At 40.8% G+C, this 25337-nt stretch overlaps 1 protein-coding gene across 9 annotated transcripts in view; it reads left to right on the top strand.

Annotated features, from left to right (window-relative positions):
- The window catches only part of SETD5 (SET domain containing 5), a 67851-nt gene that overhangs the window by 4440 nt on the left and 38074 nt on the right, over nt 1–25337 (top strand). For all 9 annotated transcript variants that reach the window (XR_009761554.1, XM_061618916.1, XM_061618915.1 and 6 more), the window contains exon 2: nt 23673–23847. Coding sequence is in view for 8 of the 9 variants with exons in the window: in XM_061618916.1 (XP_061474900.1) it covers nt 23777–23847 (71 nt within the window). In the remaining variant the exon portion in view is untranslated. The remainder of the gene's footprint in view (nt 1–23672; nt 23848–25337) is intronic.

Here is a 25337-nt window from a genome sequence, read left to right as displayed (position 1 = left end):
CGGCAGAGGCTTCAGTCCCTTAGGGAAACCTCAACCGCCATCTTGGTTAAGGAGTGCGCACAACAGCCGAGAAAGGTAGGTTGAAGAAGCAAGGATGGGGGCTCTGGAGCTCTCGCCATGCAATCTGCGGCAGCAATCCTGCCAGAAATCACGGAAGGGGAGTGCTGGGCCCCGGGGCAGGCTTGTGCCCAAGGGCTCTGGCATGTCTGGGGCCAGCCCTGACTACTGTAACCCTTGAAGCAGCTTTTAGAGTGATTCATAAGAACATAATGCAAGAAGAGCCCACTGGATCAGCCATCTAATCCAGCATTCTCTGATGCCCATGGGAAGCCTGCAAACGGGATCCGAGCAAAAGAGCAGTTATTTGCCCATCCGTTTGTGGTTTCCAGCAACTGGTATTCAGAAGCATACAGCCTCCGACTATGGAGGGAGAGCATAGCCATAGTGATTAGTAGCCTTTAATACCTTTTTCCTACATGAATTTGTGTAATCCTTTTTTAAAGACATCCAAGTTAGTAGCCATCACTGCCTTCTCTGGCAGTGAGTTCCATAGCTTAACTGTGCAGTTTGTGAAGAAGTACTTTTTTTGTCTGTCTTGAATCTACCATCATTCAACTTCATTGGATGTCCACCAGTTCTAGTGATACAAGACAGGGAGAAGAACTTTTCTCTATCCACTCTGTCCATGCCATGCATAATTTTGTAAACTTCTGTCATGTCACCTCTTACTCGCCTTTTCTCTAAACTAGGGGAGTTGTTCCATCCCCTTGATCATTTTGGTTGCCCTTTTTTGAACCTTTTTCAACTCTACAATATCCTTTTGAGGTGTAGCAACGACAACTGTATGCAGTAGTCCAAATGTGGTAACACCATAGATTTGTATAACGGCATTATGATATCAGCAGTTTATTTTCAATATCTTTCCTAATAATCCCTAGCATGGAATTTGCATTTTTCACAGCTGCTGCACACTGGGTCAACATCTTCACTGAGCTATCCACTATGACCCCAATGTCTCGTTCCTTGTCAGTCACTGTCAATTCAGACTCCATGAGCATATATGTGAAATTAAGATCCCCCCCATCATGCATCACTTTCCACTTTCCATTGAGCTAATTTGGGAATAATACTTCAGAATAAGCAATTTGATGATAGCTTCCAAACTGGCTGTAAAAACAGCAGTAAAGAAATACAGAGAGCAGCAGATAAAAGCAAAAATGTGTGTCACCTGTTCACTACACCAAAACAACTGTAATAGAACCTTGAGCTTGACAGTGTTCAATGCCCAAATATCTTTAGCATTCACTTGTATTTAATTTCTGAATACCCCTGAAATGGAACAAATGGTTGCATTTTCCATTCAGGGTGCAAATAGAATTAATTGTAGCAGGGCCTTTTACTGGTCTTCAGAATGGACTGCAGCACGTCTTCATTCCACAAAATATTAAATCATTTTCAAAGTTAGGATGCCCTATTATCAGTCTACTACTCCATGCTCCTTTCCCTCTAAATTAGAAGCTAGGTATCAAGGAGGTTGGACTCAATAGCCTTATAGCCCCTTCCAACTCTACTATGCTATGATTCTATGAACATGGCAGGCAGGCATGGGTTCAATGATGATTGTTCATGTAGAATAGACATTTGTTGAAAGAAAATGTGGATGTGGCTTCTGGGTACCTGCTGGATGGGCTTGGGAAACTGAAATGTTAATTTTGTTCTACCATGTTTTGTTCCTGTTGGAGACAATTCTGGACCAATTTTCTCTGCCTTAATGTCCACTTGGACAGTAGGTCTACATTAGTGCAAAGGAGGCACTTGAATTGATTCTTTGGGCAGCAATTCTGGATTCATTTATTCTTGGAGCATTCCTGCTGGAGACAAAGACAATTCTAAGGATTTGCTTATGTGATTTTTTTTAAAAATAGAAAGTTAGGCTATGTAAGTTTTTACATTCCATCATGCTTCTTTGTGAGCCTGAGTTACTGGAGCTCCTGCTGCACTGATAGCTTATCCCAGATAAATTATAAAGGGATGGCCTAAACATTGTGTGTGAATCTTTAAATTAAGAACACAGTCTTGAATCCTTGAATCAGAATAACTGAAATAATCTGATACTTGTTGACAACTTTGATTTAACAAATCTGTTTCAGAGAGAACAGAATGGAAATTATCGGTGGTGGTGGTGGTGTCCTCAAGGTGTTTGTCTCTCAGAGGAATGACAGTCTCTGATGTTCGTTCTCTAGCTAACATTTGCTTCGAGCATATGAATAGAAGATGGTTAGGGAGTGCTTACAAGCCATTATGAATGGAAATGGACTGCCTTCAAGTTGATCCCGACTTATGGCTACCCTATGAATAGGGTTTTCATGGTAAGTGATATTCAGAGGGGGGTTACCATTGCCTCTCTCTGAGGCTAGTCCTCCCCAGCTGGCTAGGGCTTGCCCAGCTTGCCACAGCTGCACAAGCCAGCCCCTTCCTTGTCCGCAACTGCCAGCTGAGGGGCAACTGGGCTCCTTGGGACTATGCAGCTTGCCCACAGCTGCACAGATGGCAGGGCACGTAACCCCTGAGCCACTCCCTGTGGGGGTGATGTTTAGCTGGCCCTTGACACCCAGGAGACATGAGCGGGGATTTGAACTCACAGACTCTGGACTCTCAGCCAGGCTCTCCTCCCCACTGTGCTATACCAGCTGTAGACAAGCCATCATAGCAGTGGAAAATTTGGGAATAATTTAATGGCATTTCACTAGACCTGATCCTTTTTATCTGCAAGGGCTGGGGAGTATACTTTTGTACATACAGATGGACTAAAAACCACTGTACCCTTCCCATCCCTCCTTTATTTTGCTCAAGTGCACATAATCATGGTCTCTTGTGTGTTTTAAGCCTGTTAATAGATAAAGAACCTTCAGGTTAAACAAGATGAGGAGAAAGTTTGACACTATTCTACTGTGGAGGATTCTCTCTCTTTTCCCCACTGACAGTATTCACCATTTACCTTTGTCCTACTGGACTCGCCCTCGGGGTTAGGACTTGAGGAATCTTAGTCAATGGTTTTAGAGCTTGAAATCAGTTTATAATACTCAAATTAGCTTATGACTAACAGGATCTCTTTTTAACAAGTATTATGTACCTGAACTGGTGGGTTTTGTGCATTCCGATTATACCCAGAGGTGAATTTTGCTGCAGAACATGGTTTTCTGCTCCAGCATTTCTTATTCTGAAAAGTTCTGAAAATTAGTAACTTCTGAAGGTTTAGTTGTCAAAGCTCTGGACATCTTAATGTTTTTCTCAGTCTTGATTGAAAGAGTGAAACCAAACAAAGCACTGAAAAGTTGCTAGTTGTATAATTTCCTAAAACTGCATTCAAGAGTGACTAAAAGCAATACCTCATGTTGAAGCTAGAGCTGCTGCTGTTGAATGCAAACAAGTTTACTCCTGTTAGTCCTTCAGGGCCCATGAACCTCAGTGTGCATCTACTAGATTGTGTTTCATTCTGTGCCATGACTATATTGTAAGCTAGACTTGAGCTAGAAATTGCCTGCCATGCACACCAATCCTGAGATGCAGGTTACAAGAATACACCTGAAATTTAGTAACTGAATTCCAGAATTCATTTAAACTTTCTCGATGACCTAATCTGGTATTATTTGGAAAGCCATATTTTATTTAGATTTGTACCCTGTGCTCTGAGCATATGGCAGGCTATAAGACTGTCCAGAAAGTAGATCATTTAAAAAAATTCTCAGTTTTACTCTGCAAACTAGTCCAGTACAGATTTTGAATATCTATACATAACTTTGTTTGCTACATATATAAAGTGGGAGATTATGTGGAAAGTGGGAGGAGTCAAGGGAATGTACCTACCAGCACCAAGTATTAAATTATTGTTTTTGAGAAGCAAGTGGAATAACATTTCAGTCATTTTCCCTTTGTTCCTTGTTACAAATTGTCACAACAGTGTTCCTTCCTTCCCCTACATGCTTGATATACTTGAATGATCCCAATCTTCATTGCTTTGTTTACATAGCTCCTCCAGCCCTATGGTGTAGTTCATAATTTCCATGCTAAATCTGGGATATAAAGTAGGGAAGAAGTGACCTAAGATTACCGGAGACCAAGTATGTGAGATCTAAACCGTTCACTGCTTCAATTGAACTGCACCGTCTTTTGCTGCAGTTGCTTGCTTTTTAATAAATGCTGTAGAATGAACACAAGCTGATTACTTGTGGACTAAATGATATAATTTGTTTTTTGGAGCAAAGTGTAGAGTGGTAAGAACCTTCCATTAGTTAGAGTATACCTTCAAATTTTTGTGGCTCTTGAGGTGCCCTGAAACAATTATATATTGAAACCTAGGTCAGGATTGCACAGGTCACAATGTGAAGATAAATTTGTCAGGGTGTGTTCACAAGTCTGTTTGAATACATGTTGAAAGTCTATAAGCTGTTGCCATTTTCATGGATGTCATCCTGATATTTCCTTGGTACTATCACTGAAATTACTTTGTTTCAGTGGCAGTCATGATTGTTAGAAGACTTATTATGGATAGGGCAGCAGTTGGTGGGCCTCCGTTCCTGATACTGTAGGTATTTCTTTCTTTCTTACATTTATATCCCATCTTTCCTTCAAGGAGCTACAGGTGATGTATGTGGTTCTCCTGATTTTATCCTCACAACAACCCTGTGAGGTAAGTTAGGCTGAGAGATAATGACTGGCCCAAAATCACCCAGTGAGTTTCATGGCTGAGTTTCATAGGATTCGAACCCTAGTTTCCCAGGTCTTAATCCAACATCCTAATCATTACACCTCACTGGCTCTACTTAGTATCTTACAATGCAATTCTAACAATGTCTACTCAGAAGTAAGTCCTATTGAGTTTAATGGGTCCTCATCCCAGGTAAGTGGGGTTGAAATTGCAGCCTAAAACTCTTAATACTATTTTTATTATTTTTTTATTTATTAGATTTATATCCCACGCTTCCTCTCAAATATTATGATTTGTACTGGTTTTAACTGATGCCAACCTTGACTGAATGCTTGCTTTGGAGTTAAAAATGGAAATGGACTGTCTTCAAGTCAATTCTGACTTATGGCGACCCTATGAATAGGGTTTTCATGGTAAGCAGTATTCAGAGGAGGTTTACCATTGCCTTCCTCTGAGGCTGAGCTTAATTCAGATTAGTTTAAATCTGTTCTTAATTGACTTAAACTATGACTGAAATAAATTTGATAAAATAGAAATAAGCTTTTGTACAAAGATTTGTACTAGTTGAATTACATCAGTTTATAGTCAATAGTTTTTAAAACTAGAATAATTTTATGTGCTGAAAACTTGTGGATTTCTTTAAAAAGTGTGGTTTTTCTGTTGAATCTTTTAGTAAATGTGGGTTACATTCCAGCTTTGTCAGCTTTTCTTCTCTGGAAAGTCTTCTTATTTCTGGGGGTAGTATTTCCCTTCCTCTGCTATTTTGTGGTGTCATCCCTTACTCACTTTGGGTGGGCTCAGTGTCTCATATTATGTGTGTACAATACTAGCAAAGTGAAATTAAAATAATTGGAATTGGCTCAGTGCAAATAAAAATACAGCACCTTATTATAATTAAATATATATTATGAATAATGTATTTGTGGTGTATTCCTTTAGCTGCTTACTAACAATCTCTGTAGATACTCTACAATCATACTATTCGTGACTTGACTATACATCACTACATGGGGAAAGACTTCTTGAAACTGGGGAAAGCTAGGGGTTTGAACCTCAGTTGTTCTATATCAAGAGTGGGAAACCTATGACCTTCCAGATTATGGCTAATGGTCAGGAATGATAAGAGTTGTAATCCAACAACATCTGGAAGGCCATAGGTTTCTCACTGTGCTCTATAGTGAGAAATGTTAAAAAGAGAATGAAATATATAGCTGGGTCAGTTTTAGCAAAGTCCAGTCAAAGGGGTGATTGTATTGGAAACTTGTCAAAGGCAGATCTGTAGTAGCTTGTTTAAGTATGCATTGATGGCTAGTGTACACTACAAATCCCAACATGCTGCACTCCACCTTAAGCTTATTGCATGCTGGGACATGTAGTAAAGTCAGGCATTTGACTTTTAACAGCTCTGTACTAGAATCAAACAATTTCTAGGTTTTTGTTGTGACCTGTAAGATCTTAAAAGTGCTTTCTTCCTTTTAAATGCTAGTGGGAGAGTTCTTCCATTTAAGTGCTAGTGTCCTTCAGAATAGTAGTGTGTTATAGAAAAGAAGATAGTCCTTTGGCATCTTCATTTATTGCAGCATAAAGTTTTATGCACAACAGACTGTTTCACTTGAAACATTGGATTTTGAAGGTGTTGGATGAAAATCCCACCTTACAATGCTTAACTTTTATGTGTAATTCGTTTCTGTTCTGCTTAATCCTATCTTTTTAACTTTTAAAAGTTTTCTTGGTTATTGTCTGTCATGCATGCTGGCAGCAAGAAATCATAAAGACCTGGCCTAAGGAGTTTTATTGCACATCCAGCATGGACCATCTTGTCAAGTTGAATCTGTTGTACATCTGTTGTCCATTTGCTTTCAGGAATTGCATTTTGAAGTGTGGCCTATGCTTGCTTGGTTTATATTTCTTGGATTTGTTTCCTTTCAACTTTCAACCTATAAATGTTGAAATTCTGTTCTTAGTTGTTAAAAAACATTCTTAAGGTTTTGTGAGCATTTTGAAAGTGTCTGTGGATTGATTGGTTATGATAAGTGAACCAGATGGCCACTACTGCTCGCTTACTGTATTGATGTTGCAGACCACTAGAACAAACAGTTGGAGTTGCAGGCAGAGCAGGTAGTTAATAACACACAACTATTGGAATATCTGTAAGATTCATAATTGTCCAGGAGGTAAACATTGAAGACATGCTTGATTCTGCCAGTGCTGTGTAAAAACTTGCTCCTGGAAAAATTGTATTAGCTGTGGTGTTCTGAATCCTTCAGTTTTGCTGTCACCATTAGCTACTAAATCTCATTCATATGACATCACTCATTAGACTCAGGGTCCCAATTTTATGAACTGGTGACTAACTGGCCAGATTGTGGGTCTGTTGCCAGTAATGTCTAGAAAGAATAGTCCTGCTTGCTCACTAAAGCCTCACAGAGAAACAAGAAAGTAACTGAGTCAGAGTGTAAAAACTGTCAGAAAAGGCACTGTTTAATGTAGGAATGTTTACTGTGTTGGGAATGTATGTGATAGGTACTGAACATGTAGGTGAAGGCAGAGTGTTTAGGGCCCCAGTTGCAGCAAGAGTTGGCAGAATGGAAGCAGTTTCTGATGCAATGGAAGCAATTCCTAATACCAAATATAGTTAAGAATGAATGTAGGATAGCCAAGCAGGTCTTCATTAGAAGCAAATTCAAAACCTTTTATCTGGCTGTTCCTTGGTGTGTTTGTTTCTATGAATTTGCAATATAGAAAGAGCAGAGTTAATGTTTAAAAGAATATATACTGGAGAGACTTCATATATATGAATGTATTGATACCAAACTAGTAAAATTTAGGGATGCAGTATGTGAAATATAATTCAGAAAGTATTGCAATGTAATGGGGTAAACTTGCTCCTTCCTAGATCCAGAAATTGCTTGGCAGAATGTAGGGGATGAGTGGTGAAGCCTTTGGTCAAGATCCTCCGAAATCAAAAGCTGAATCTGTTCATTTTCTGGTGGGAGCCTCCACGTAGGTGTACCACTGCTCCAATTCTTCATTATGATACAGTCACCATGGTTTGAACATTATAAAAGCAGTAGGCCATTACTAGGATTAACACAAAGAGCAAAGGTTAGCATGCAGAACAAGTAATGTGGTCTATCAAGCCTGTGACCTGTGACACTTGTTGTAAAACACCCATGCTAGTTTAGTGAATTTCTTCACATGAATGATGTTACTGTGGATTTGGGAAAACCTCTCTAAGTCGGATAATCATGCTGAAGACAGCAACAATACAACATGCAGATTATAAATGTCTGAAATCCCTATCTTTAATGTTTTGCAATTATGCTGCAGAAAAAAGTGTGAGGAACAGGGAGTGCCATCATAATATCTGGGCTTTTTAAAGTCTGAGCTTTTAAGTTTTCTCTGCTCTCTTACTTATTGTGATGAGAGGTTGCTGTAGTTCTTTCAAGAGTTGTCCCTAGTTGTCATCTCTGTATGTCTCTTGCAGTACAAGCTAGTCATAGGTTTTCCCATCTCACAGAGGGCAAGCTGAGACAGAGAAATGGTAAACTGCCATATCTTTCAAGCACTGATTTCAAAATGATTCCCTTATACTCCCTCTCATCTATTTGGATTCAAGTAGGTGCCATGTGTTCATTACAATCCTATGCATGTTTACTCAGAAGCAAGTCCCAGAGTCTTTAATGGAGCTTAATACCTAGCAAGTGTATTTAAGTGCAGAGGATTCACAGGACTTTAAGTTCCCTTTTATGATTCTTTCAAGCCATTGGAGAACAGACCAAAGCTATTTACTCCATACTTCTGCCCCAGGTTAAGAGACTGGTCACACTTGCATGTGATCTGTCATTGCTGGCAGTCTCTTCAGACAATCACCTGCTTCTCTCTTGCTATCCAGATCACATATCCACTTTTTTGAAACTGATGGCTTATACAGTGTCTGCTGGGCCCTTAAGAATGAAGTTCCAGAGATGTAAGAATAGACCTAGCTTCATTTGATTGATAGATGGAATTCAAAAGTCCTTTTGTTCATTGTTCCGTTAACCTCCTCTGAATAGTTGTCACTGTGTCCCCAAAATCATCATGCAATTCTCAGGCATGCTATGTTGCAATTAAGGAACTTGACAAAGTAAATATCTCTTGCAACCAGGCCTATTCCCACTCTTTGCTTTTTTAATTGTAGTTGGGTTATTAATCTCTGGTCAGTTGTCATTCTGTTTTGGTTAGCTTCTCTATGCTTCCTCAGCAAATGCTAGGAAATGGTAATCAGATCTCATGTTCATAGGTCTCATTTTCTCTGTATTAACCATGGAGTGTTTTTTCTGTTTTGTATTGATATGTTTTGTGCAACTCCCATGCTAGTAAGCAAAATAAAGAGGTAATTCAGTTACTCTTTTGAAGGTACAGTTGTCTGAAAAATGGTCACAGTTCCAACTTTGCAACTGCAAGTTATATAATGGCTAAGTTCAGAGCTTTTGCTTTGATTGTAGAAGTTTGAGTCTGAGAACCTTTTTTTAGAAATTAGAAGCAGAAATACCAAAAGTGACGCTGGTGATGCTTTTGTTTGGTGGACATTTCCAAGATTAGCTGTGATGTAGATATTACTCTATACTATTTCTACATTTGCCTATCTTTAGTTGTATTCATATATAGAGATATGATTTACAAGGAGGCAGTTAAAAAGTGGGGGTGTGGGCTTGAGGGAGTGGTGTAAAATGTTACCCTTTAACTTAATGCTGTGCAGAGGTTATTATTTTTGTGCAGCAATATCTGCTTCTCCTTTAGCTAATGATGCAGCTTTTGGCCTGGTCAATTTCACTACAGGGAGGAAGGGATATCTTTTGGGGTGGTGGAGTTGCTGAGAGGAGCAGGGAGCTTTGCATTCTTTATGTACATTTTTTCTGAATAGTTACCCATCCTTTCATGGACTCCAAAGCTTTTTAAAAAGTCGCCAAATTCCTCTAGCCATGGGCAGCTGTACTGGGTGTGGATGGTTTGTCATATTATACAATATGTACTTGCATCAGTAGCACTGAATCTGTATATGCCTATGTCAGTAGCTCTGGTTGTGCTTAGAGAAGCTGGTTTTGGTTTTTTAAGGGCAGAATTCTATGAAACCTTCAAATCTGATTTGACCAGAGTGGGGCTTGTCAAGGTTCATTGCCTACCATATTGCCTCCAACTCCCAGGAGAAACTGGCATCAACAGACACATGAAGAGACCACTGGATGAGGGAGACAGAATGTTCATTGGCTGAATATGGACTTTGAGAACACTCTAGGCAGAGCCACAGGAATGACACCTTTTGTAGCCAGCAGGTCACATGAGTGTTTTGTTAGCTCTGGAACACACACTGTGCTTCTCCATTTGGTGTCCACTGCTGCTTTGGCTGGTAAAGTTTTTGTTGGCATTAAGCTTATTATTTTAAGTACACTCAAATGGCCAAAAAGATTTCAGTGTTTCCACGGCCTTGGAAAGTTCAGTAGTCTGCACCGTTCTGTTACAGTCTATGTCTGACTCCAGAGATATAAATTTTGAGCAGGTCTCTGCTTGTTACTGATTTACATTAAACCAGTTTAAGGACCCAACCTTTTGCGTTCCCACATGTGGCATGCACCACTCCCTGGAGTTTTTGAATTTCTTAACCTGTACATGCATGGCCTTGTAGGTCAGTGGTGGATAGACTTTAAGCTTATTGCATCTACTTCGTTGGGGCTTTTTACTAGAACCCCAAGATGTACAAACCAAAGCCAGGTAGAAAAGACATACAGTTAGAGTTAGAAAACAGGTTGCCTCTGAACATATTCTGAACCTAGGAATTTGTGATTGGTACCAGAGCTGAATTGAGCTCAAAGTCCTTTCACACTGCTGCTTAGCTTTCTTCATTTTAGCAGCCTAATTTACGTGGGAACAGTTGTTTTGTTAAAAAATTGGGTGTCAGTTAAATTTCTGAGTGATTTGCAGTTGATCTGCCAGTAGATCCTGATCTGCCTTCTTCCCACTCACATTTATTTATTTATTATTTGATTTATATCCCGCCCTTCCTCCCAGCAGGAGCCCAGGGCAGCAAACAGAAGCTCTAAAAACACTTTAAAACATCACAAAAACAGACCTTAAAATACATTAAAACAAAACAACGTTAAAAACATTAAAAAAAGCTTTAAAACATCTTTTAAAAAAGGATTAAAAACATTATTAAAAAAACATATTAACAAGCAATTCTAACACAGATGCAGACAGGGATAGGTCTCAACTTTAAAAGGCTTGTTGAAAGAGGAAAGTCTTCAAAAAGCGCTGAAAAGATAGCAGAGATGGCGCCTGCCTAATATTCAAAGGAAGGGAATTCCACAGGGTAGGTGCCGCCACACTAAAGGTCCGTTTCCTATATTGTACAGAATGAACCTCCTGATAAGATGGTATCTGCAGGAGGCCCTCACCTGCAGAGCGCAGTGATTGACTGGGTATATAAGGGTAAGACGGTCTTGCAGGGCTGTGGAGTCGGAGTCGGGAGCAGTTTTGGGTGGAGTCGGAGTCGGTAGAAATGTACCGATTCCGGCTTCAAAATAAATTTTGATTGACAAATTTTTAAAAATATAAATTCAAAATGTCAAAGAAGCTTCCCATGAAGTCAGCTGTAGTTTCACCATAACTCAAGATGGAAAACATTTTGTGTGTCAGTGTATGACACAGGACCCAGATGAAGACAAATGCTGTGATGCCAAGATCAGCGCATATTCAGGCAGCGATAAAAATGCTCCTATGAGAGCTTCCAATTTAAAAAGACATTTACAGCGCTTTCCAGGGCTGTGGAGTTGGAAGCAATTTTAGGTGGAGTCAGACAGTAGAAAAATAGAGGAGTCGGAGTCGAAGGTTTGGTGTACTGACTCCACAGCCCTGCTTTCAGGTATCCTAGTCCCGAGCTTTATAGGGCTTTGTACACCAAAACTAGTACCTTGAACTTGGCCTGGTAGTAAATGGGCAGCCAGTGCAATTCTTTCAGCAGTGTTGGCGATACCCTGCCCCAGTCTCGCTGCCGCATTTTACACCAGCTGCAGCTTCTGGACCAACCTCAAGGGCATTGTAAATTATGTGCAAGAAGCCTGGGTTCCAATTAAGGAGGGTTTTGAATGCCTGGACTTCAAGGCCGCTTAGCATTCAAGCATGAACTAAACAACTTTAAAACTGTGTCCTTTTAAGCTTAATTTGACCCCAGAAACAGTTACTTTCTTCTTTCTTCTAAGCTAGGGTGCAGCAGCAAGCTAGCTGCTAGGAGAATAAACATCATATATGCATATGCTATAATAGCTTAACAGCAGAGTGGGATGGCAATATGCATATCAAGGTTGCCTACAGTGACTGTGGCTACCCATTCACCATCCATTTGTGCCGTAATCTTGTACTTACTTCATTGATGGTCCTTGGGAGTTCCACGTTGATCCTAAATGCTACGAGTTACAGTTTTACATAAACATAGTAAGGATTGCTCAAACAAGGTAAAATGTTCGTTTGGCACCCTATCAGCTTATGGGGCAGTCTTCCTGCTGTTGCTTCTTTGTTAAAGTGCTTTGGACTGTGTCCTGTCTGTGTATTCTAAATCATACCATCATCATCACATTTAAATTCCTTTTTGAAGGCTTCAAAAAACATGTGACGAGGTTACCTTGCAAGATTATTAGAGAAAGAGAGAGCAAGAAGGAGACTAGAGTTTGTGTGTGAGTAGTTGGGTCATACTTTTCTCTCCTAGGACTTTTGAAACCATTTCTAGTAGTTTACAATATCACCAAAAAATTGTCAGCAATCAGCAAAACATACACAAGTACTTTGATCAGTCTGAAGGATCATTTACTGATAACTTTTAAAGAGTTGGGAGAGATAAAATCAGGTTTATAATGGAAGTGGGGCTGAACCTTAAGTATGGAGTGGCTGCCACTGCTCCATAATTGCTGCACTGTGTCGTGTTGCCATGGTTCCCAGTGCTGTATCTCTGCATGGTTTCTGAGAATGGGGCCAAAGCAACCAGTCACAGCAGAGCTGGTATGTACGTGTTCGGGGAGTTTAGACTTGTACTGGCACGGAAGTGATTAAGAGAGCCAGTGCTTAGGGTGCTGGGACAGGAGTTGGGTATTTCTCATCTTAAATTCCATATGCTTTTATTCCTTTCCCTCTTCCTCAAATGTATTGAGGTGGGAAACATAAAGCAGGATAAATGTTTAGTTTCCCTATCGTTCCTCAGTCATGGGGTGATGGCATGAAATGTGGGATTCCTTCCTCTACCAACTAGTGCGGTGGGGTAGCTGTGAGGAAGGGAGGCTACTGCCTTGGATTGGCTCAGGCATGTTTTCATCAGAGATATCTTGGCTGACTTGCCATCTGCATAGGCTGTGAATACTTCTCTCTGGCGCAGACCTTGTTCCTTGGGATTGCATCATCTCTGGGAGAGCAGCCAGGTCCAGAGCACTAGTACAAAGACTTTGTGAAGCAGATGCGGCCTGTTCTGTCTCTGAAGCATTTCTTCTCTTTCCTGCTCATCCTTCCCACAGGATTCCAGAAAGAGAGCTGGCTCTGAGAGCCTCTCTGTAGGTCAGCTGCCCTTTGGACTCTGAATCCCAGCTGCTTCCTGTACACCTGGCTGATGCAATGTCTGCCTTTGAAATCCCTGCTGGAATTCACTCTTGAGTGGTTTTGTTTGCCTTTTCTGGGAGTGGCCAAGTAGGCAGAGTGTGCCTGTCACATAGCGTCCTTGAATATAAGAAACTGTTCTGCCATGCCAGACTTTCAGATACAGAGCTGTTTCCTTTCCAATCTAGCAACTCTTTCCTGGCAAATCTTGTCTGGGACTGCCTTCTCTTGGTGGCAGACACACAGTGTGTGCATATTCCAACTGCTGGCATTGTATACAGAAATTTACTGTGGCTTGTGTGTATTGTCCTGGAAATTCTTGTGGAGTTGATATGAATTTGAGTTCCATCTAGCTGAGGCTGCTTACACCATTTTCCTATGATTCAGCTCATTGCATGATTTTTCTCACAAATGTCTTCTGTATGAAATACTGTAGGGAGTGATACTTTCCTGACAGGGGTTGTAAGGATTCACATATTTTTAAAAGCAAAGACCTGTATTAATATTTTCCAATACAGTATTTTACTTCAGTTTCATATCCTCCCCCACAAGCACACACTACCCTACATACATTTGATTGAAAAGCAAGGTATTTGGGAGTGCCCTGCTTGATGTTTTGGTCCCCTTTAACTGTAAATCTCAGGCCTGTGGTGCATCACCTTTTCATAAATATGTTCATGATCACTTGGATGGATCAAAGCTTAGTGCTAGAGCATAGACCTTGCACATGGTCATCCTAGCTTTTGTCACTGTTACATCCTGAATTAGAACTCAAATATCCAAACTGCCAGACAGTTCAGAAAGATGAGTTGAGGCCAGATGCCAATCAGGGTTGACCACTAGACTGTATGGTCCAATAATCTAACTCACTGTGAAAGCACTTCATATTGGTCCATGAACCACCTTTTTGTATCAAAGACAGAAAGGGAAACGCTTTGCCAATTTAGAGAATCCTAGTTTTCATTTTGTAAATGAAGCTTTTTGTCTTGTGGCTACAAAACCATGCACAGGCAGTGTTTGAATTTTAAAAATGGGAAGCAAAGCAGCAAAATTGATTGCTCAGCTAACAGAATTATTAATCTAGATGTCGAATTTTTAATTTAAGGGATAAGTCAAGTTTTCCATATCTTAGACAATCGATTAGAGTGCTAAGGATACTGTAGAATAAATGCAGTATGTCTGGCAACATGCAACTCAAATATGCAAATCAGCTGCAACCCTCTAGCTTGTAATCTATTTCCAGCTCAGCCTTCAGTGCTGAAATTGTTCACCACCACCCCCCTTTTCATATCCTTCATCTACCAACTTCTGTTTTATTCTGGGCTTATACCTGTGTCCTATGATTTACATATAAAAAGTTACTAAACACAATCCTTATCTACCTATGAGGCAACTAGCATAAAAAACAAAATATGAAAGTGGTTACAATTTGGAATGGCTGACCAATAAGAAAAGCTCAATGCCCAACTGAGAACAAAAGAGAACATAAATTTTGGCAAAATTAATGCAAGCAGACAGTAAGGGATGCAAAAATGAGAGCTAGAAGAACACTTCAGTAAAACCATAAAGAACGACAATATAAACCCTATCTTTTTTATATTGGAAGCAGGAAATCAGCTGGGTGTGGTGGCTGGACCTTTGGACGATAAGGAAGTATAATGAATTCTTTACATCTGTCTTCAATGCAGAATTAGGGCAGATCACTCTGCTGACTTTCTTAGGAAGGAACTAAGGCATCGAAACTTCCTAGATGTCCTGTACAGTAACCTGTGTCTGGAGAGAGAGAGGGAGGATTGTGATCCTGTTGATTTTCCTTTATCTCAGTGCCTTTTGATACCATTGACCATGGTATCCTTTTGGAGTGATTGTGTGAATTGGGAGTCGGAGGTACTTCTTTAAAGCGGTCCCAGGTTAAGAAATACCTCTACTCCCAGCAAATTGTAGACCATTTCACTGTTCTGGGAAAACTAGTGTGGAAAGCATTATTAAAGATAAGATTATCAAGCATATTGAAGAACAAGTCGTGCTGACAAAGAATCAGTCTGGCTTCTGCAAAGGTAAAACCTGCCAAACATATTAGAATTCTTTGAGAGTGTCAATAAGAATGCGGATAGGGTTGATCCAGTAAACATGGACTTGGACTTCCTTAAAGAATTTGATACAGTCGCTCACTCAGTACTCTTCAATAACCTTAGCAGTCATGGAATGAGAGGCCCAGGCCTCCAATGGATCAGTAACTGGTTAAAAAAAAGAAAGGAGAGAATACAATAAATGGACAATTCTCACAATAAAGGGATGTAAGAAGTGGGGTCCTCCAAGGATCTGTATTGGTACTAATGCTTTTTAACTTGTTCTTAAATGATACAGATTTAGGAGTGTGCAATGAGGTGACCAAGGTTACCAGTAACACCAGATTGTTCAGGGAAGTTACCAGAAATAAGGTGCTATAACTGCAATATTAGACATGGGGCTCCTTCCTCTCATTTGGGTTTGTTAGATGCACTATTCCATGTGCTGTAAGGGAATACAGGGGCCTCTTCTGTGACATAATTTCTCCCTTTGTGCTGTTCCAAAACCAGCCCCGCTGCTTTGTTGCTATAGTTGATATCAAACTAAGATCTAATGTGCCTTGTACTGGCCTCCTCTGTAGCTGTTTCCCCTCCCTCTGAGTGTGGTCTGGGAAAAATGAATCCAGAAGTGTTGGCTGCATTTTTGTTGTTTGGTGTGTCTCTCAAATTGCTTGGGTCCTCTGATTTTTTTGTTCTCATTAATTTTATTTTAGTATCAGCTGCACATGCTTTTCCCCTCTGGGTCATTCATCCCATACTAGTTCTTCTGATCTCCACTGTTTTACTCTTTCTTAGTTTCTGTACATATTAGGGTGCTCTCAGCCAGTTTTCAGTACCATTTCAGTATGACATTTTCAGAGCTAGTGTGAAAAAGAATTACAAGCTTTTCAGCTTGTGTGTAGGTGCTATTTTTTGTTGACTTTGTCCACATTTTTTGTGGACAGCTATCAGAACTGCAAGTGTACTCAGTCTCTCTTTCACAGTTGTTGCCACAATATCTTCAGTGAATATGGTGCTGGATTGATAACTGGATTTTGGTAAAGGGAAGACCCAGGTTTAAATTCGTGTTCAACCATGACACTAATTGGTGACTTAGGCTGAGAGATGGACTTGCTCATACTTACATTTTTATCATAACCTTAGGAAGTAAGAGGATATTGAGCTTGAGGGACAAAATGGGAAAGGGTCTGGGTTTTTTTGGTTAATTTCAGTAACTTGCCAAATGTATTAAACCCATAAATGGATGTGTGTTCGGAAGCATAGTATTTTAATATCAGGTCTAAAGGAGGTGATGGTTTGTGTTGCTGCAGATATTGTCTGTAGATTAATCTTCTGGGAGGTTTTGTGAGACTTTTACAGAGATTTGTAGAGGTTGAAAAATCACTTATGGCTAAAGAGATGTTGTGTCAGCCCAGGGAAATTGAAAGTATGGACTAAAGTTTTGATTCAGGGTTGTTTGGTTTCCCAAAGTGGAGTACCCTGCTGACTGGGAACACAGAAAGATTACATGGAGGGACATTCACATGTGACTCCATACATGTATTCTGAAGTGGAATATTTCTGGCTCTGAAGCCTCCAGAATAAACTGGAAAGTAAACTGAATTTATATTCCCAGTGTATATATTTGTGTACTTAGTAACTATTCTGTAGCATGTCATCATTTGGTGTTAAGTGTAGATGCTGTGGGGGTCTATCTTAATTTTAATGCATTCTTGCTAGATTGTTCTGTGGGGCTATTTTGGGGAGTACAACATTCTCAAATTTGTAATCATTGAAACAACACATCTCCAAGAGCACTGAAAATTTGATTGAGCAAATCATTTGTTCTGGTAAAAATTCTGAGGACTGGTTTAATTTTAAAATATGTTGAATCCTGCTTTTGTACCCTCTTTGTGTAGCATAGAGTTCTGAATGTGTTCTGACGACATTGCACTAAATAATCCAATGAAGATGTGGTAAACAGTGGGATTGACATGTTCCTTCAGACTGAGAGATCCTTGCCCTTCTTATTACATTCTGAAATTTGAGGTCGGAAGGCTCATCCAATATCAATTTTACATTTCTTTAAACCATAGGAGAGGATTTCCTGTTTGAAGGGGGATCAAGTAATACTGGTGGATTGAGCATAAAGCTGGGCCTTCTGGTAGGAGCAATAATCTTCCATAATGTCCCCTAGTGCTAAAAATAAAATATTATGAACAAAACTCCATGACAAATTAAAGAATTCTAATTGAAGTATATTTTACTCTGTAGTTTAGCTCAAATAAACCAGTTTGCTTAAATAGAAATGTACTTCTTTCATTATATTTCCTCTCTGTTGATCTAGTTTGTCCTGTAACTGGCCATTTTAGCTATAAGTTGCTAGTTGGCTATTCTGAAATATTTTCATGATTTACATTGCATTTGATTTGTGTTGGTACTAAAGTTGGCTTCTGTCTTGTCTAGTTCTCTGCACAGACAGCTGAGTGTTTGAAATATCACTTCTGGGTAGCTTAGCCTGAAAGTTCCCACTTCAGTTTTGCTCTACCAGCTTTTTTCTTGATACCGTGTCAGCAAAACTACAGTGTGACTAAATTTTTAGTGTTGAATACGAGGTGGCAGCAAACTTCACACAGGACCTAAGAAGAGGAGGAGCTTTATGTGGAGCTCCTATATAGTTGGTACAAAGCAAAGAGAGTTTCTGGAGAAGTAATTGGGGGAAAGGGCTCAAGAAGTAGAGGAAACAAGGATAGCTAAAGAAAGGTGCCCAGTGGACTGGGAAACAAGAACTTGAAAGGAAAGCATATGTAGAAGAAGCACAGGTTTGAGGGGGAAATGAATTGATGAAGTCGTGTGGGGGAAATCCTTGCACAATGTCTAAAGACTGGAGTCTGGTGATTTGAAAGGGACAGATGAGGAAGATTTGGAATCTGGATCCTGTGACCCATGAGCCAAGGAGGCAGTGGCCTAATGCTTGTACAGTATTAAACCTTAGCTGAACACATACAAGTGCTTTGCTCCTTTCCAGCTCCTAATTGTGCTGCATGGTGGATGTTCAGCTGAAATCTGGCTTCCTTTAACTTGAGCCCATTATTCTGTGTAAATCTGGTTTCCAGTAACTTGAGCCTGTTATTCTGTGTCCTGCACTCTGGGGTGATAGAGAAGAGATCCTGGCCCTTTCTGCAACAATCTTTCAAATACTTGAAGAGAACTATCATATCTCCCCATAATCTTCTCTTGGCTAAACATCCCAGTTCTTTCATTCTCTCCTCATAGCGCTTTGTTTCCAGGCCTCCTCGTTGCCCTCCTCTGAACCTGTTCCAGTTTGTCTGCATCCTTCTTAAAGTGTAGTGTCCAAAACTGGACACAGTACTTGAGGAGGCCCAACCAGTGCCAAATAGAGGGGAACTAGTACTGCACACAATTTGGAAACTATGCTTCTGTTAATGCAGCCTAAAACAGCATTTGCCGTTTTTGCATCCACATCACACTATTGGCTCATAATCAGCTTGTGATCAACAACAATTGTTTATCAGTAACAATTGCTTGTTTATGGCCTGTTTCCTTCCCATAGCACAGGCAGGAGCTGAGGAGAAGCAAAGCACTTGTGCATGTTAAACCATCGTTTGGTGTAATGTTATGTGTGAATCAGCTTGATTACTGTGTTACAGTGTGTTAATGAAATTTACTACTATCGTTCTCTTGCTAGCATAATTTCCCCATTTTTTTTAAAGAAGATGACCGTAGATTTGGTGAATGTGGTGTTTTATAGCAATATCCAAATGTGAAGAAATTGATGCATTTTAACCTTGAAAATATGTTTTTTCCCTTCACTTTTGCTTATCATAAATGCTAGAAATTTTTTTTAAATGCAAGCTGATACAGCTTTTGAACAGTCCCCCCAGATCTTGAAGCAATGTTTCAGGTTTAATGTATAACACAGACTCTGTCATCACCCCTATTTTATACCTAATTGTATTTGGCTTTCATACCCAACCGGATACAGCATCTGAATACAATGCTTCCTTGATGATTTTCAGAATGTGATAACAAGATCCAAGGCTTACCAGCAGATCCCCGTAGATCACATTGCACCATTACATTGGATAAACACACTAAGCTCAAAGCCATTATTTTGATAATATTTTGTTTTTCCCTTGACGGACATCAGAGCTGTTGGTACTGTAATGAAATCTATTATTTATTCACCAGCTTTGTTCCTGACTGCTGATATTGAATGTTATATGCCTCTTGCTAAGCTACAAGTTGGTACTGTATCATATTTTGTCTTAAAACTTCTAAGGCCATTTCTTTATCATTGGCATTAATAAGGATGTTGACATTTGGTTGAGAGGCATCTTAGGTTTGTAATTGATTCTATGATTATTTTATTTGCAAGCTTCTTTGAATTTGATTTTATCATAAGGTGGACTATAAATGCCCAAATAAAAAAAAGTATTCGCTATAGTTTCATGTGTTGCCATCAAACACATTTTTAGAGCTGCAAATCTTAGGGCTTGTTTGTTTGGAACCATATTCCCTGTATAGGGACAATTGATTCTAGTGGGGTGAGTCTTCCTGATTTAATGCAATGTTGTCTGTGCAACACATGAGGAGATAACTTATATACTGAAGTATGATATGTGCACAGACCCTTAGGTGGGTTCTGCTGTGTCAAGGGATCATGAAACTCATCAGGTAATCAGAGTGTCTTTCCCTGTCAGGAAATCTTCAGTGGATTCACAGTTCTATTCTTCTTGCCATGAGAGAAAGTTAGTTAATTGCCTTGTGGTAAATACTGTGTTTTGAAGATGACAATAAAAGCTGCACATGCATCATTCAAAGTTTCCCTCCTTCTGAATCTCACTGATATCCTTGCCTGCCCCCCCCCACTGTTATGAGTCCTGCAGTCACCTGTATTTGACCCTTTGTTATCTCAGATGAGCAGGTGAGATCTGTATGGGAGACATTGTGTAGACCATTGTGTAGACAGTTGCTTTTTTCAAGTCGTTTTGTTGCTCTGGAGAGATCTATCCAGATTCCTGTCCAGCTAGCTCTCCCTCGCTTGATTGGCAATGCAGTATTCAAAGGGCACAAGCCCTTCTTGGTCTCTAGAAGAAAGGTGGAAGTAATAACTATTATTGGCTATTAGAAATGTGTTGAGATTGTTTGGCGCTTTGTACTTGCTGCATTATGTAGACCAGAGAAAACTCTAATGATTGGGCATCCTTCTGTTGCTGTGTGTTGGGATCAAACTAGGCTGGAAACTCTACCCCCTTCTTTTTCAGAATTCAGAGACGCAGCTTGAAAGATTCAGCAGAAGAGGATTAAGCCCCCACAGAGCAGCTCCTTTGGTTTGAACCCAGCCTAGTCCAGAGGAGGGGGCACCCAGCTTCATTGTCTTATTGTTATTATAGACAAAACGTTCCAGCCGGCTCTTCATCTAGCCCCCAAAGTCTCAGTCACACTGATCAGATGGGAGTAATGAATAAAGGGAGATGGTTGAAACAAAGATTGCACTATTCTGTTCCTCTTGCATCCTGAACGTTGAGGCAGCCTCAGATTTGATAGTCACAGACTTGATTTACAAATTGCATATTTGTTGCCTTAGTCTGTTTTGGTCATTTCCATATAACACCACTAGGAAATAACTGATACTTCTGTTTCTTCCTGGAACAGTTTCCCCAGATCCAGCCATGAAATATTTTCAATTTTCCAAACAATGGCAGCCTGGTTGTACACTGGCCATATTATAGCACATTGAAGTTCTGTAATAGTATGGGTGAGACCTTCTGCTTAGTGTTTGTAGGGCTGCATCAGCCAGCCTATTGGCTGCTTCCAGTATGAGCTCTGCTTAATCCTAACCTCCTTCTTTGCTCTTTCTGTCATACTTAGTTTGTGAGTTCTTTGTTTAGGGGACGTGTTGCTTTGGTGTTGGGTTCCGTATCTAGCACATCTTCCTTGCTCCAGTATTAAATAGCAGTAGTGCTGTGGGTGAAAGTTACCCAGTTCTGCTGTCTTGCTCCTATTCTTTTCCATTACTAAAGTTCCTCCTACCAGATACTGTCCATAAATAAGAAAAACCAGCTTAATTAAGGATGGGCCTTGATGTTGGTCTAATTCCTTGTGAAATCTGGCTTGGGGCTGTTGGACTAAAAACAGCAGGCCTTTCTTTCATTCTGTTGCCAGTGCTCAGAAGGTACTAGGAGGGTGCTTACCATTCTGTGTGGCAGCATTTCTAAACTGTCATTCAGTGCAGGGAAACCCATATTTGGACTGTTGGGCAAACCTGAAAGGAATCCCTGGGATTCCCATGCTCTTTGCCTGTGAATAAGTGGGGCACAACTTGTCTGAGTACTAATGCAGCTTACATTTACAACTTAACATAGTAGTGAGCATTTCTGTAAAGAATGGAAGCCTTCAAACAGAATCTGCAATGCCACATTTTCTTACCATATGTGCACACATGCACCAGCTCTAATGTACAAGCTAAATGTTTCCCTTGCAGAAATGTTCAATGCATGAAATGTAGCCCCTGAGCATGGGTATTCCTTTTATGGCTACAGATAACCCTCTTCACTACGCAGGAACATTCTAAAGAAAATACAGGATGTGATTCCCCATTTCTTATCCCTCTTTCATAGGCGAACAAGTAACAGCCTTTCCTAGGCTGACAAATCAGTGAAATGATTTGATATCTGATGTGTCTTGCTTGCAGAGAGCTGGAAGTTAAGTTCCAAGTGTTCTGCTTTTATCCCCACCTATGCTAGTAATTATTACAGAATTTGAGGGCTTGTTTCTCACACAAAGAGCTTCCTGATGGCATGACTGGCCCTGAAGAATGGGGAAGAAAATACAAAGGAACTAGGCCAGAGTGAAAGTGCAACATGTATTTTCTTCTCCCACATTCCACCACGATTACATCACAAACCTCATCCATGTATTTGGGTAATTTGCGGAGGTATGGAAATTCTTAAAAAGGCTTTTGAGATGGGCAACAACTGTTCCAAATTGTATTCAGTAGGAACGAACAGATTGCTAATTAGTAATATGTCTAACTTGGGAAAATAATAGTTGGTTTGACAAAACAGGTTGTGGTGAGGCAAGGTAGATGGTCAACCAGTGTACTTCTTAGACCCAGCTACACTTACTGATGAGCTTTTCCCGCTTGCTTTAAACTACAAGCTCTTGCAGCCCTCCTAGGGCTTGGGAGCAAGCACCTCCCACAAGTGATCAGAATTCTGCAGTGCAAAGCTTATTCCCAAAGGACAGAGACCCCCCCTCCCCCTGCCCAGCCCTGGATGCACCTGCAAGGCACAAACAAGATATCCCTCTCTTACTGCAAGGCCTCTTGAGCTCTGTAGAGGCAAGCACAAACAGGTTGCATGCAATCCTTACTGTCCACAACTTCATTCACTTTATGCTCCCTTTCTTACCTATGTTCCTTTTTTCTAACTTAGCCTTCACATAGCACATCAAATCTGAATGGTGCATATGTGTCAAGTTGCTACTTTTTTCCGGCAAAATATATGAAAGAGTAGCGTCCACTCCTTTCCTGATAGCTGCCCTGTGTGTATTTCCAAGTAAAATTATGGTTTAAATGTCCATGTTGCATTCGCATCTGATGTGAGGAACATATGTGTTGTACTTTTGTACCGGAGCATAAACAAAGGCATGGCCTTTGGTCTCACTACTCCCTTCACTGTGCAGCCATCTGTCTTAGGCTGTTACCTCTTTCACCACCATTTCAGATATGCCCTTTTTTCTTTTCCTCTTCTATTAAACCTTCTCCCCAGTGAGCACCGACGAATTTGGAAGATGAATTCAAATTTCCTGTACAACTGTGAAACTCAGGGACTGGTTTTTGGCACTAGGGTTTTCATAAGGATAATTCTGATATAAATTATTTTGGAAATCAGTGCCTTCTGTGATGCTTACTTTTCCCTGTGGCTGCTCTGGGATTGTGCCCCCCCCCCAGTAGTTCTGTGCTGTGCTTCCCCTACTGGCAGTTCTGCCCATGTGCCTGTCTCTTGCAAGACAGGTCTTCAGACCTCTTGCCTGTGCTTAATGTTCTTTTCTATGGCACAAGAAAATATCTGCATGTGAACCAGGTGGCCATATTTGAGAGAAGATTATGTAAAAGTAACACAGACAAGAGACAACATGCATCATCTGAAGTTACTCATTCCCTTCTTTAGCTCTAACTCTTTTTCAGCTTTAGGATGGCTTGCAGGGTAAACCATATGTTTGTGGCAATGATAAACAAAAATGCAGTGCATTGTTTCTTTTCCCCTTGGCAGGTTTCCCCATGTCCGTGACGTGTTGGCCGAGGCTCTGCGGCTGCTCCCCGCCCTTGGAGCTGCCAGTCGCTACCCTTTGGACTCCGTGATCCCTGACAAACGTCATGAGCATTGCAATCCCTCTGGGAGTCACCACACCAGATACATCTTATTCAGATATGGCTGCTGGATCTGAGTAAGTTCTGCCTTGCCTGTTAAGTGTGCGAAGGGCATGGAATCAGGCCCCAGTGTTCATACTTCATCTATCCTGATGAGCCTGGGATAGCATGGGGTAGCTAGCTTTGCAACACATAAACCAGAAATCTGAGATAGCATCTGGTTCACATTGGATCAGAGAAGCTCTTCCCCTTTCCCTCAAGAAGCAGTGCTGACTAGAATACTGCTCTTCCAAAGATCTTTAATTCACATCTGTTGTATCATACCTTGGTTGATAGGTATCTCGCAGGATATGAGCCCTGACAGTACTCTTCTTTTCCTCTCCTGTAGCCTAAGTTGCATGGTGTCGCTGATACAGATGGCTGTGTGATGTGGGTAAGGAGGATCTTTCAGGCATCGGGCCTCTTGCCAATCACAAACTGTTATGTAGATTTTTACTCCTTTAGTATGGCTCTTTTCCTGAGGGAGGCTTATGAAGGTAGCTTGCAGAAAACGTCCTCCACAAAAATCCAAATGAAGTGTCTACAGGAAGGAAAGGCCTAGAGCTGAATTGATAATGGAGCTTAATCAGGCTTGGACGGAGGGCTGTACCTTGCTGATTGATGTTCTGTGTTCTGGGTTTTGTCTTCAGCAATTTCTCCAAGAATGAAGCATAAGAGTCAGGTACACTGTTCGAGCCACCTGCTTGACAGTCTGTACTCAAGAGAGACTAAAACCTATGCATTTCTGGCCTCTGTTTCGTAAGCTTTTTTGAGGCTTTAGCATGCACGAGACACTCCTTTTTCTTGCCTCTTTTTGTGTATTTGGATTCATGGTGTGGTATATTGTGTGTTGTTTTGTTTCATAACACAGACCTGATCAGGGTTTGGTGAGCACCTCCCCTATGTAGCTTCAGTCCTATGCATTTGGAGCAGTAGTGGCTGTGGGGCGACATTGCTCACCTGGCATGCCAACACCACATGTCGCTGCTGCCAGTTAGCGAGAGGGAAAGGGGCAAGGCAGCAGGGAGCTTGATGTGGTGTAGGTGCAGTGTCAGATTGGTTCCACAGCTGCGCCAGTGACATGCTCCTCTCCCTCTCTGCAACCAGCAGTGATGTGTGGTGTTCTGAAGGCTGGTTTGCAGTGGCACTCTGCCAACCCCTACTGATCTGGAGTACATTCAGCAAAGAAACGCACTACAAAATCAGTCTTTATACCTTGTTTCCTGTCTCGAGTTAGATCTGTTCTAGATATACATTTTTCATGGCTGTTCCACTCAGGTTTTGTTGTTTTGATAACAGTTCTTGCATTCTGTTCCATTTTACTGGGCTGTGTTTTACTGGGAATCTTTAGAGCCACATTCCATGATATTCGCAGGTTGCAGTGACCTTGTAGTCTGTCATCTCACATAAAGAGCCCTGAGAAGGCTGTAGTTGTTGTTGTGTTCTGTCCGTGCCCTCCATGGGAACGTGGAGGTAGAAGCAGCTGTGGCTACCAATGACAGCTATGTTAATATTGCTTTGTAGCACT

The sequence above is a fragment of the Rhineura floridana genome, chromosome 3, assembly GCF_030035675.1.
Source record: "Rhineura floridana isolate rRhiFlo1 chromosome 3, rRhiFlo1.hap2, whole genome shotgun sequence".
NCBI lineage: Eukaryota > Metazoa > Chordata > Lepidosauria > Squamata > Rhineuridae > Rhineura > Rhineura floridana.
Note: the sequence above shows the minus strand (reverse complement) of the source record. Positions and strands in the feature narration are given on the sequence as shown.